This window comes from Stenella coeruleoalba (assembly GCF_951394435.1).
Source record: "Stenella coeruleoalba genome assembly, chromosome: 9".
In the NCBI taxonomy this organism is placed as follows: Eukaryota; Metazoa; Chordata; class Mammalia; order Artiodactyla; family Delphinidae; genus Stenella; species Stenella coeruleoalba.
In genome coordinates this window covers 36,397,969-36,410,934 of record NC_137155.1, presented here as the reverse complement: position 1 = coordinate 36,410,934, position 12,966 = coordinate 36,397,969, and the positions used below count along the sequence as shown (strand labels likewise).

Below are 12,966 nucleotides of genomic sequence, written 5' to 3'. Positions count from 1 at the left end.
AAAACTATCGGAGACTTTGACCCCCAGGGGTCAGAGAACAAGGGTAACACACAGCTCTCCTGGGTCCAGAAACAGAGATACATTGAGCGCCACTGTGAATCCAGAGCAGCAATTATGGCATAAGCACTCCTATCCTCAAATTTGGACTTGGGCTGCTTTCTAGCTGTATGATTTTACACATGATATCTAACATCTCCAAACTTCAGATTTCTCACCTATAACTGGTGATAACAAAAGCACTGTTGTAAAGAGTATAGAATGGAATAATCAATTAGTTATGAGTGCCCCTTGTTTCTTACAGATGAAATGTGATCTCAACATTAACATCTGCTGCTAAAATGTTTAATTTTTAAATCCATAATGAGATCTCATATAATGAACATTATCCATTTGAGTGTACTTTATACATGACATGGGAAAAAACAGTACCTTTTGATCAGAGTGTCCAGTTTATTCTCTCCGTCTTTTAAGAAGTTAATACATTTCTGAAAGATACAGCTGATGTAATGCATTTTCATAGCCAGTACTTCATTCATGTCTCTTTGCTTCATACATTTCTCACAAATCAAATCCATCACCTTGTAGCATTTATTCAGAGCTGCTTCTTCTGCCAGCAGAGGATTCTCATTTATAAGCATCACAATCTAGAAGAAATCCCAGTGAGCTTAGAAATTCATTGAGAAATTTTCCATGTGCAAATTAGGTAGTCAGTTTTGATTACCAAATAAAGTCTTTCTTATGGTCACGTATTTACTGTGTTAATTTAAATGAGAATGCAAATTGCCACTGATCAAGTTGTAAAACTAATACAGAAGGACCCTGACATTATGGAATCTCTTGAATTCTGTGTATCAGTTATCGAGTGATTTGCCATCCAGCTAAACTAGGGTGTTAGTTGGCCAGTAGGAATCATGGTTTCACTATCTCTGTTAAAAGCACTTTCACTAAAGATAAGCATGGCATATTTGTACACCTTTTATATATAGAATCAACTAACAGAGCAATCACTACTTTTAGTTAACATTACTGTTAGGATTTCATGGCTAGGAAAACCATAATTCTCATTCATTCTTGTTAATTATAAGGAAATGAAGATTTTTACTGACAAGAAGTCTAAAAATAAAAGGTGTATTACTTACTGATTGACTACATTTCTCTTTGGAAATTTTCCTAATATGCTTCTAATCACCAATGCAAATAGGTCAAAGCGGAAAGCAAAAATAGCTTTAAAAAGGGATTCTAAGAGAGTTACCCAATCTGATGCATTATGAGTCCCACACTTCCCATATATGCCCAGGTTAAGCCCAAATTTAGTGTAATAAGGAGTATTTATTTTTTCTTTATTGGTTGTGGTAGGCTTTCATAGGACAGCTGTAAAAATCCATAGTGAGATACAGTAATGTAAACGTGTGTAACAAAGGCACAGTTGTATTCTCAGAGCAGAAGTTCATTCAGTATTTAACTTACGTGTTACAGCTAAATACCTGTCCCAGGTAATCTTAGGAAACAACAGGTGGCAGATTTCATGAATTAGATCCTTTTCTTTAGACATGAAGATAATTTGTTAACTTAAGTAAAACCCATGCTGAGCTTCCTACTTGAAAATTTAACATATATTAAATGTTCCTGTTAAATTAAGGTTTTTTACTTATTTTTGACACTACTAAATTGATATATAACCTAGTATTTTACTTAAAATATAGCACTCAATAACAAATTATTAGACTTCATGAAATAAGTATAATCAGAATCCTTATTGGTAACAAAAAGTTTGCTGAAAACTTTCCCTACCGTAATATATATCATTAATTACCTGTTTATATTTCTGCTGTCAACTGCAATCAATTGAAGCTGTTTGCTCAATATTTTGTATACAGCATTTGTAATCTAAGGATAGGATCTAAACTTACATGTAAGAGTTCTTTAAAAAATCCCAAATAGAACCCAGATTAATGATTGATTTTTTTTTAAGACATTAGACTTTATTTTATAATATACAGCAGTACACACAATAAAAAATGATATATACCCACAGCTCAACAGTGAGCTCACTGAATCATTTACATAGCTGCACACAAAATAATAATATTTGAATTAGTTTCTGTCCTTTAATCTCTGCAGCATTGTAAAATAATATATTTATTATAAAGGGAATCATTAATTACTGAAGAGGAATAAATAAATTCTGGGCTTAAAAATCATGTTAATAATCAAAAGATAGGATCACTTGCACACATCTGTTTCCTAATCACTTAGAGACTCTGCTAAACTCTATTGTCATTTTTCCTGTGACTCTGTTTTTCTCCATTATGATCTCTGTATTCTGGGCATTAGCACAATTCCCCAAGTCCCTGTTGAAAGCAAACATCCTTATTGCTATAGCAGCCACTTAACCTCCGTGCAAATGTATCTGTGTTAGGTACAATGCAGCAAAAAGGTGCACTGTTGGATCGAGTGTTGTACTGTGCTTATCTTAAAAGGTCTTTGATTTGGTAGAGTGGCTATTAGTTACTTTTTTTATAATAAGCCCTATGAAGACCTGTGCCAGCTTGAAAAGGGGTAAAGCAATGAAAATGGGCCACCACAAAAGCAACTGGGCAGCTTTTATCTAAAGTATGGATAAAAGAAAGGTTTTCAAGTGAATAGACTATTTATACGTACAAAAAGCAAGGTGTGGTCTGAAGGAAGGTACTATAATTATAGAATAGTCTCTCTTATAAGACCAAGTGCTCTAAAAAATATAATGTAGGCTATTTTAGTTTATATACCTTTACAGTTTGTCTGTATAAATATACCCCTAATCAAATTTACTCAAAATATGTGCCTTTAAAGATAATTGGAGGTACAGTAATTCTTAGGATATTTAACCCTGAGAAACTAGGTTCTGTGCACACATCAAAAATTACTCCATAGACTCAATTATCACAATAATTGAGATTACTGCAATCTCAAAGGGTGGACACAGATATAAGACACAGTGAATCAGATACATACAGGAAACTTCTTCAAATCAATCAAACCCAGAATATTCTGTAATGCTCAGGCTAGAGGGGGAATGACAAGGGCCTTGTAAAACCACACACGTTCTCTACATTGAGAAATACTGTATCCCTGGGAAAAATCCTGTCTTCCCACTCCAGCTTGCTCCACTCCTAACAGAAGTGCCACGGAGAGGGAGTCACTGTTTACAGCAGTTCTGTCTTTCCTGTGTGTGCTGGGAGGGAAAGAAAGACTGAAACAGAAGAGGCTAAATATTTTTTAGAGGTTAAATTCTAAGTCCTATAAAATCTCCACTAGAAACACAAACACCTGATTCATGACTGAATTTCCTTTTTGCCCGATTAGGGTCATAAGTGTTGCCTCTAGCGGTTCTTTCAGAATGTTAAGTAAAACATTTGAGTTTTGAAAAATAAAAACAGAATAGATACCACTTGTCTGTTGTATGGGAAAGGATCTGCTAGTCTGTCATCTCTCTAGATGGTCCAGAAAATTAATTTGGGTGAAGGACCACATGAAAGGTATTTTTTGATTTGTTTGTTCCTCGAGCTTCAAAGACCATATGCAAAGGGATGTAGCAGTAAAGTAATAAGATTATACACAATTTGGAACTTGAGTGTTAGTTTTCAAAAGAGTTACTTTATGAGAGCTGTCCACTTATTTTAATGACAATAAGTATATTCCAGATTCTTCTGTAACAGACAAAGGAAATCTATTTCACTACATTAACACTTTGTATTAAGGGAAAACTTCAATTTTTGACCCAACATACTGTCTTGCTCACCAAACAGCTCTGAATTACTATCAAATCTATACATTATGAATGAAGACATATGGTAGACATTGAAATTTGAAAAAGGACAGCATCATTGTAGCACACATGGAGTTTTATGTGATGACTCACTGAAAAAATAATATTAATTTGGATCAATTAAAAAAAAACAATCAGTTTATAAATAAACACAAAGGTCATATATAAAACATGAAGCAAATAGCAGTGGCAATAGTTCACAATAGCCCTTGAAGTTTCCCAGTTAAGCCATTTGGACTTCTGGGTTGGTCTACTGAGTTTGAAAATCTGTGTGATTTGACTATTCACTAGAAGTGTATCACTTAAATGCATCAAATACCGACTTGCATGAAAAAAAAAATGTGTTCATTATTACATTCCAGAACATTTCCTGGAAGGATAATTAGCGTAGTAGATGCTGTTGGTTCCCCACCCGGATTCTCTTTACCAGGCCTGTGTACCAGGTCCCTGCTGCTGGCTCGTTGGCTGCTGTGGGCTCCGAGCTACCTCCTTCCTCAGGGAACTTTCTTCATCCAAAGACAGCCACCTCACTTGTCACTATCTGGGAAGCTGTCCTTTCCCTCTGGGGACAGACCTCAGCCAATTACAGACTGACACATGAAAGCTTGGCTCCCTTGCCTCTCTGGAGCCATTAATGATCCGGAGCTCACTGTGAGATGAGGTGGAAGCTAGGCTTCGGCTGAACCCATCTCTCTGCCTAGCTTTTCCTCTGGCTCTAGGCTGTGTCCCTCACTCTCTTCTAGGTTTCAAACGACAGCACTCCTTCACTGTATCAAGTGAACAAGAGAGTCTATCACAAGCTTTACATCAACAAAAAGCAGCCCAAGACAATTATGATCCTATGTACTAAGAGCCGTTTAAATTCTGAAGCAATATTTGAATAGAAAGCAAATACAGTAGACGTTACGGTACCTTGACAGGATGCAGATTTGTTGTGGTGATAATTTTGTGCAGGGGGCTTGCCAACTTCGGGGGCAGCCTCGGCTCTTTATCCAGTCCCTGGGGTTTCGTGTAATAATCCAGTTTCTCTCGAGGAAAGAAATTGTTGATTATAGTCACACAATCATGTTGACCTTTTAATAGAAAAATAGGAAATATATAATTTCATTATTCAAAATAAGACATTTTCCATTTTTTTAATTATGTTACTCTGTTTTCTGAAGTAAACATGCATCAACATCTTCAATTTGTAGAAAAGGAGAGTACGGGGGAGGAGGAGAGGTAAAATGTTCTGGGGAACATCTATAAGCATGCTTTGTGATCAAGAAATAATCTTTTTTTTTTTTTTGTGGTACGCGGGCCTCTCATTGCCGTGGCCTCTCCCGTTGCGGAGCACAGGCTCCGGACGCACAGGCTCAGCGGCCATGGCTCACGGGCCCAGCCGCTCCGCGGCATGTGGGATCTTCCCGGACCGGGGCACGAACCCGTGTCCCCTGCATCGGCAGGTGGACTCTCAACCACTGAGCCACCAGGGAAGCCCAAGAAATAATCTCCTTTTAAAGACACAGAATTCACAATACATGAGAAGATTATGTGGATAACAACAACAAAAAAGCAACGTTCAACTTAAAATTGACCCTAAATGTTTAATAAAAGTTGCTTGTAATTTAAATGTCTCTTCTTCCACCCCTACACAAATGATATTCATTCTTCCCTAATCACATCTGGCTTTCTTTACACAGAATTTAAATTTATTCTGTATAAAGTTATTATTATAATTACTGTTCATATTGTTAAGCTAACCTCTTCCCCCCTTGAATTTGAGAAAAGCTTGGCCTCTTTGTGAAATGAATTAGAGAAAAAGCTTTTGCCCCCCGTAAGCTTGGAATCCACATTACGGCTCCTCATAGATCCCTGTGCCACTTCTCTAAGCCATCTCCAGAGGTAAAAATTGTTCTAGGAAAGCAAAACCTTCCCTGGCGAAGCTGGTGGCCTGTGTTTTCCTGCTGCCTCCCCCTCCCTGGCTCCCTCTCCACTACTTCTCTGGAGCAAGAAAGTGGCCACTCTGGGCCAGCAGGCTGTGCCTGCAGGGCACATTTGCAGGTGCAGGCTCTTCCAGAATCTCCGGAGGACAGACTTCTTCCTCCGCTCTGCCTGAGGAGGGCTGAGGGACCAGCGGCGGAGAGTCCTGGGGAGCCGGCCCAGACGCCGGGGCTCCCAGAGAGGGGTCCACCCTGGGTGGCCCTTGTGGCCCCTGCCCACTTGTACACAGTCCAGGGAGCATCTGCTCGATCCTGCCAACAACAGGTGACCTGTGGGGGGATTGCATTGTGGGCCAGGTGGACCCTTGAGGTTGGCCAAGGGCTCAGCCTGCCTGAGAGTTCAAGGAGAACTCAAGAGTGGACCGGCTTCCCGCTGTGTCTCAGCAGAGGACAAAATATCTCGTGGTTTGTTGACCCTAAGACCACAGGTATAGAGAGATGGCACTTCCCTTCACGGCTCCACGACGCTGTCGGCTTTACCTGACTGCCTAGGAGATGCAGACCAAAGGGGATCCAATATCGAAAGACTCTGCAATGCCTCCAGCAAAGGGCTTCTTCCGCGGAACATGTTCTTACGACTACAACCACCCACAACCAAACCATAACCACAACCACCAAAGAAGAAAACTTAAATTAAGCAGATCAACTACAGTATGTAAAGAGACTTTCATGGACCACAGAAAGATTCCATTTTTAAAAGTTAATAGACAAACTGAAAGAGGTAATGCTGGTTACTATTGAGAACTAAAATAGTAATGTAGAAGATGAAGGGGATGAAATATCTCAAAACAGAGAAAAACTAGGATATAGAAATCATTATGGAAGAGATGAGAGCTGAAAAACAGACCCAGGAAAAAAAAGAAATGGATGGAGAATTAATAATTAAACAAATGATAAAAGAACACATCCATGATATGAAGGGAAGTTTTAGTAGTGATCACAGTATCATTTTTGGTATTTGATGTTATTCTTAAATGCTGAAACACCAGTTTCTTTTTCTTTTCTTTTTTTAAAACCAGAAATCTCCATTGTATATATCTTGAGGAAAAGTCAAACAGTAACAGGAAATATTAAAAATATGAAATGTTCTGTTTAGAAAATGATCATTTCTACCTACATAATCTTCAAGAAGGGAGAAAAATGACAATCAAGCAAATATACTACAAGCAGGATGTAAACATGACAGCGCCAAAAGTAACACAGATAATGGTGTGCAACAACTGTACATGAAGAAACTAAAGAAGATGAAGACAAATTGCGCTGCTTTCTAAAACACATCCAGCTTCAATAAAAAGACAGAGGTTCCTGTTTAAAAAAAAAAAGGTGCTCTAAAATAGCTTCTAGAGACTTCCTTGGTGGTGCAGTGGTTAAGAATCCACCTACCAATGCAGGGGACTCGGGTTCGGGTCCTGGTCTGGGAAGATCCAACATGCCGCGGAGCAACTAAGTGCGTGCACCACAGCTACTGAGCCTGTGCCCTAGAGCCCGCGAGCCACAACTACTGAGCACACGTGCCACAACTACTGAAGCCCGCACGCCTAGAACCCGTGCTCCACAACGAGAGGCCATTGCAGTGAGAAGGCCGTGCACCACAATGAAGAGTAGCCCCCGCTCACCACAACTAGAGACAGTCTGTGTGCGGCAACGAAGACCCAACACAGCCAAAAATAAATAAATTTAAAAAAATTAAAATAAAAAATAAAATAGCTTCTAACTATCAAAATAGACATAGGAATATCTGAAGGTAAAGGGATCAGAGGAAAATACAGACTTAGTTTGTAACTACATCTTCTCATCAGTCCTCCAACTAGTATACTCAGAAAAAGCCTTGTTAGCAGTTGGAAATATTTGTACATAAAATACTGGCTACTGTCCTACTGTCGTAGGACTAGAGGTTTGTTAAAATTACACCTTTGTGAGAAGGAAAAAAATAATATTACTTTACTTTTTTCCAACATTAATCTTTCTCATTTTAGGTAGTACTTAGGTAATTTTGATATTTTATTTAAAAAAATCTGCTAATAATTTATATTAGAGTGATATACATATATATTTAAAGTTTATCTTTATAAATTTTTACTTAATTTATATTTAAATTTTAAAATGGAAACTATTAAATATTTAGTTTTATGAGTTTTTAATTTATGAATTGTGAATACCTACAAATAAAATAGTACTATTAATATAGAAAATGAATGCTGGGGGTGGGGGCTGGGTGGGGACCAGTGCATCATTTTGTGCCATTATTACTATCACTGGACTTGAGTCTTCTAGACTGAATGGGCTCACTGAGTCAGCCCTCGGCAGGATTAATGAGAACATACACACAACCAGACACGTGCTAGTACAATTTTTTACTTTCAAGGATAAACTGAAATTGAAATACAGTTCCAGACTAAGAAATGAAAAGTTGACAAAGAAAAATAAATTACATTCTCACTTACACAACCAGGATTTAGAAAACTGTGGAGTAACTTCTACATATGATTGAGAGAATAGAACAGTGATATAAGAATCATGAAACTAGCCAACATATGACTCGCATTTCAGAGAAAAAGAGAGTTTTGGTTATGATGGGTTTCAAACAATATACAACTTACGTACCATCTGAGAATGTCCTGTAACCAACACCTAAATGAGAACAGAGATCTCAAGATGGAGCAACGAGAAAAGAGAGGAGAGAGTGAAGAACAAGAGCCCTTGGCAGCAGAGTTAGTTAATCCCAACGGGTGGAGACAGCACGATGGAGAAATTATACTGTAGATGGTGAGGACTGCTGAAGCAGGAAGAACACACCATGAATGACACTCTAATGACATATTGGCCCAAACATTCTAGACTTTCTCAGGCAAGTCCACAGCTAGTCGTAGTGGTGGAGGAGGAAAGGAAAGGCCTGTTGCCTGACAAGGCAAACACAGAGAATGTGGAGAAATAAATGAGTTATAAGGATTTCATCTTGTTGGGGTTGCTAAATGGGCAAATGCAAAACCTTAAGAGTAGGGCACTGGGTATAGTTTTGCTCTTGTTTCTAGATAGTAACTGAGAAATATGGGTTTAACTGGGAACACTGTGAATAGGAGAGTACGCACTGGTAGAATATAAAAGCATTCTTGATCTTTCAAGTTAATAAAAGGAAAAAGAAAATTTACTCTAACAAGACCAGGCCAATCACATTAAGGAAACACACACACACACACACACACACAAACAGCCACATACTGAGTGAGACGGGAGGGACTTCCATGGTGTACTGGTAAGTGAGGAAAACAAGTTGCAAGGAATATATTTGTATGACCTGATTTGTAAAAGATGAAAAAATCTTGCACGTGTGTGAGTACATATGTATACATATTGATCTGCCTGAGGGGAATGAAAGTGGGAGAATGAGTTTTTAATAAGACTAACTATAAGGAGAATATAATGTCAACTTGAAAGGGTACAATGTAATTTTCTGTCTATGAAATTAGTCTAAATAGATTAAAATGGAATGAAAGCATTACCCTCACTTTAGGATGGAATTGTGGACAGGTGTACATTAGATTTTTATTAACGTAGTATTGATAGTATTAAGAAAACAGAGAAAAAGAAAAGCATTGTATTAATGGTTGAAAGTGCAGGCTCCTCCGCTTCCAGCCCTGTGATCTGGGGAAAGTTACTTAACCTCTATCTCAGCTCTATTTCATTACATTGTGGACATAATGAAAACTTGTAGAGTTAAAGAGAACTTCAAATCATCCAATTCCCTGGCTTCTTCGTACATATCAGGAAACTGAGGATCTGGAGGTGAAGGGATTTGCCTGTGATCTTGTAACTAATTAGGAGCAGATATGAACTAAAATATGAGTCTCATGATTCCTAGTTAATTCTTTTTTCTTACTAAACTGACACCCTCAAAATTAGCTGAGGGCTGAGGTGGTAGCAACCAGGAAGCCCCTAACTGTGGGAGATAAATATTTCTCTGAAGTTTGCACAGCAAAGCCATACCTTTTTCAAATCCTCCTGAACTGAAGTAAAATAAAACAAGAATATTTGTTCTTAAAGAGCTGTCATAAAGTGACTCAGTGACTGTTTTGACTTAATCAACAGTACTTACTATTAGTAGTTTTAAGTAATATAATAATAAAATTTAACACCATATACAGTTACTGTCCCCCGTATCTGACTAATTCCCACTGTACCTTAGCTTACATGTAATTTCTCTCTTGAAATTCCCTTGGAATGGGAGAGAAGATCCCTCCCTTTGATGTATTTTACGGAACCCTTAAGTCACCATTGGAATACATTTTCACATAGTCATTGCCTTTATCCTCTTAGTGCCATGAATGGAGGAACACCCTCTGTCTTATTCACCAAAGCATCTAGAGTGCTGCTTGGTCTACAGGTTGTGAATGTTAAGTATCTGTTTAATGAATCATTAGGCCTCACCGAGCTACTTACTACATTCCCAATAAATCAGATTATTTCTATCATTGCTTTTCTATCAATGGACTCTTCTAACTGCCAACTCATTGGGGCCAAAATACCAAACATCAAATATTCACTCCCACTCTCTTCTAAACCCCCTATATTATACCAAGTAACAGGATTAACACATCAAGAAATATTGGGCACACGCAATAAATGTTTGTGGTTGATGAGGATGATAATGAAACAGCTGTATATTGTATTATCATTAATGCTCCTTCCTAATCATTGTTGTAATTATTATAAACAGCAATAACTGATGGCATTTATTGAGAGGTACATGTAAAGCTCTTTAGGTCTATCATCTCATTTAATCCTTTCAATAACCATGTAAACATTTTGCAATGAGGAAACTGAAGATCAGAATCATTAAGTAACTTGCTGTTAAGTGGTACAGCCAGAATTTCAACCCAGGATCACTGACTCCACAGTTCCTGTTCTTAAACATTAGGTTAAACTATTTCCTTAGAGGAGTAAAATATTCTCATTCAAGCATTTGACTGCAACAAAAAGGCCTCACCACACTCTGTATTTCAGAGTGGAGATTCAAAATAGCTTGTTCATGTTATCCAAAGTGTCATTAGGTGTTTCATTAAGTTAGACAAAACTGTAAACATTTGCTTTTTTAAAAATAAACATGACAGGGCTTCCCTGGTGGCACAGTGGTTGAGAATCTGCCTGCCAATGCAGGGGACACGGGTTCGAGCCCTGGTCTGGGAAGATCCCACATGCCACGGAGCAACTGGGCCCGTGAGCCACAATTACTGAGCCTGCGCATCTGGAGCCTGTGCTCCGCAACAAGAGAGACCGCGATAGTGAGAGGCCCGCGCACCGCGATGAAGAGTGGCCCCCACTTGCCACAACTAGAGAAAGCCCTCACACAGAAACGAAGACCCAACACAGCCATAAATAAATAAAATTAAAAAAAAAAAAGTGAAAGGGAGACAAGGTCATTTACATGGCTGTTATAAAAAAAAAAAGAAAAGAAAAAGAAACATGACAGTATTTACACTCTGAGAAGCAAAGTGGTATTTTTTTCCATGGGGGAAACTCTGGGTATAAGCTAATGTAAAACTGCCATAAAAACTCACCCACAAAGGCTGCCATCTGAGCTGCTGTTCTTCCTACAGAGTTGACAACATCTGTCTCGGCACCAGCTTCCAACATTACCCACGTGATGTCTTTATTACCTAGAGTTAAAAAGAAACATACTTGTTAAAATTAAGGACTGCACAATTCAAATATTCCCTTTTAAATAATCTGTACCCTTTTTTTTCTGCTGAGTTTTAGGTTTCTATTTTGTGGATCTTTTCATTTTTTCCAAAATATAAATCATAACTATAGCAAAAAGTAAAATGCTATAGAACCCGCATAGAAATTAACCTTATTTTCTAGAAAACACATCAAGCAATACAAAAATGGTATGGAATTGAATATAACTTTTTTTTTTAACAAGACAAAGTATGTTTTTCCTATGATAATACTTAGTATTAAAAAAAAGAATAATGCTTAGTATAAAGTCAAAACAAAAAACAAAGACAGAAAAAATAAAATGACTAAAAGTCTCCCCTTAATGTCTACTAACTCATCCCATCCTTCACACCTACAGGCCCTGAGATAACTACTGACAGTTGAGGATCTATCTTTTTACACTTTGTCCTATCTACACATTCATAGTGATTCTATTTGTGTTCTTTCACTAAAGGAATCCTTACAGATAATCTGCTATTATCAACTATACTCAGTGGACACCATTTCCCATTACTTTTTGCAAGCTTGAACTATGATTTCCTTAGGAACAGTTCCTGGAAAACACTGTAGGATCAAAGGTTATGCATATTACCAGGCTGCCTTCCAGCAAGGTTGGGCTGATGTACACTCCCCAAAACAGTGCACAAAAGTTCCTGTGCCAAGACTGGGCATCATCATTCCTCCTTAACCTTTGCCAGTATGTTTAAGTGAAAGGTTATCATTTGTTGTTCTAATCTGCAGATCTTTGAGAGCGTCTTAAGCTTATTAGCCAGTTGTATTACTTTTGTTCTCTGTTCAATTTTCTGTCTAATTTTCTACTGTAGTATTTGTTGTTTTCTAACTGACTTATAAGAACTCTTCATATATAATGATACAACCCTTTTAGAAATGGTAATAACTATTTTCCTTAGTTTTTTAATTTATATTTTAACTCTATGTATGGTATTTTCTATATATGGAAATGTTTTAAGATTTTATGTAATCAAATTAGGCAATGTTGCCCTTTTTGAATTCTATATTTTATACTATGCTTAGAAATGCTTTTTTTCCCCCTGGATTATAAAAATACAGATTACTGCTTTTAAAGCATGGTAATATTAAGTTACATATTTATTTTCTTAAAAAACTGTAACAAGGACAGATAATTCCACTTAATTTTAGATATTTCCCAATTGTCTTTCTTCAGCAAATTATAAGCAACATGAATCAGAGTAAGTTTCTAAATGGATCATCATATTTAGTACTTAAATGTCACTGAAGCAAATAGCCCTATCATAGCAGGTATTCTCTCAAGAGAACAACAAAGAAGCTTTCATATTACTTCAAAATATAAAACTATAGAACAGCAAAGGAACTAAATTGTAAGAATAATAGATCTAGCTCCACAACTCTAAACAAAATATATTGTCAATACAAAGAATCAAGTGATTTAAATAACTAAAGAAACATCACCAAATAAAC

The 12,966-nt window shown here is 37.3% G+C and overlaps 1 protein-coding gene across 3 annotated transcripts in view; it reads right to left on the bottom strand.

Moving 5' to 3' along the window:
* ANKMY2 (ankyrin repeat and MYND domain containing 2) overlaps positions 1–12,966 on the bottom strand; it is a 34,394-nt gene that overhangs the window by 9,041 nt on the left and 12,387 nt on the right. For 2 of the 3 annotated variants that reach the window (XM_079931754.1, XM_079931752.1), the window contains 3 exons: positions 11,346–11,444; positions 4,721–4,881; positions 430–644 (listed from right to left, as the gene is read on the bottom strand). In XM_079931754.1, the coding sequence (XP_079787880.1) occupies positions 430–644; positions 4,721–4,881; positions 11,346–11,444 (475 nt within the window). The remainder of the gene's footprint in view (positions 1–429; positions 645–4,720; positions 4,882–11,345; positions 11,445–12,966) is intronic. The other variant, XM_079931753.1, reaches the window with a different exon arrangement.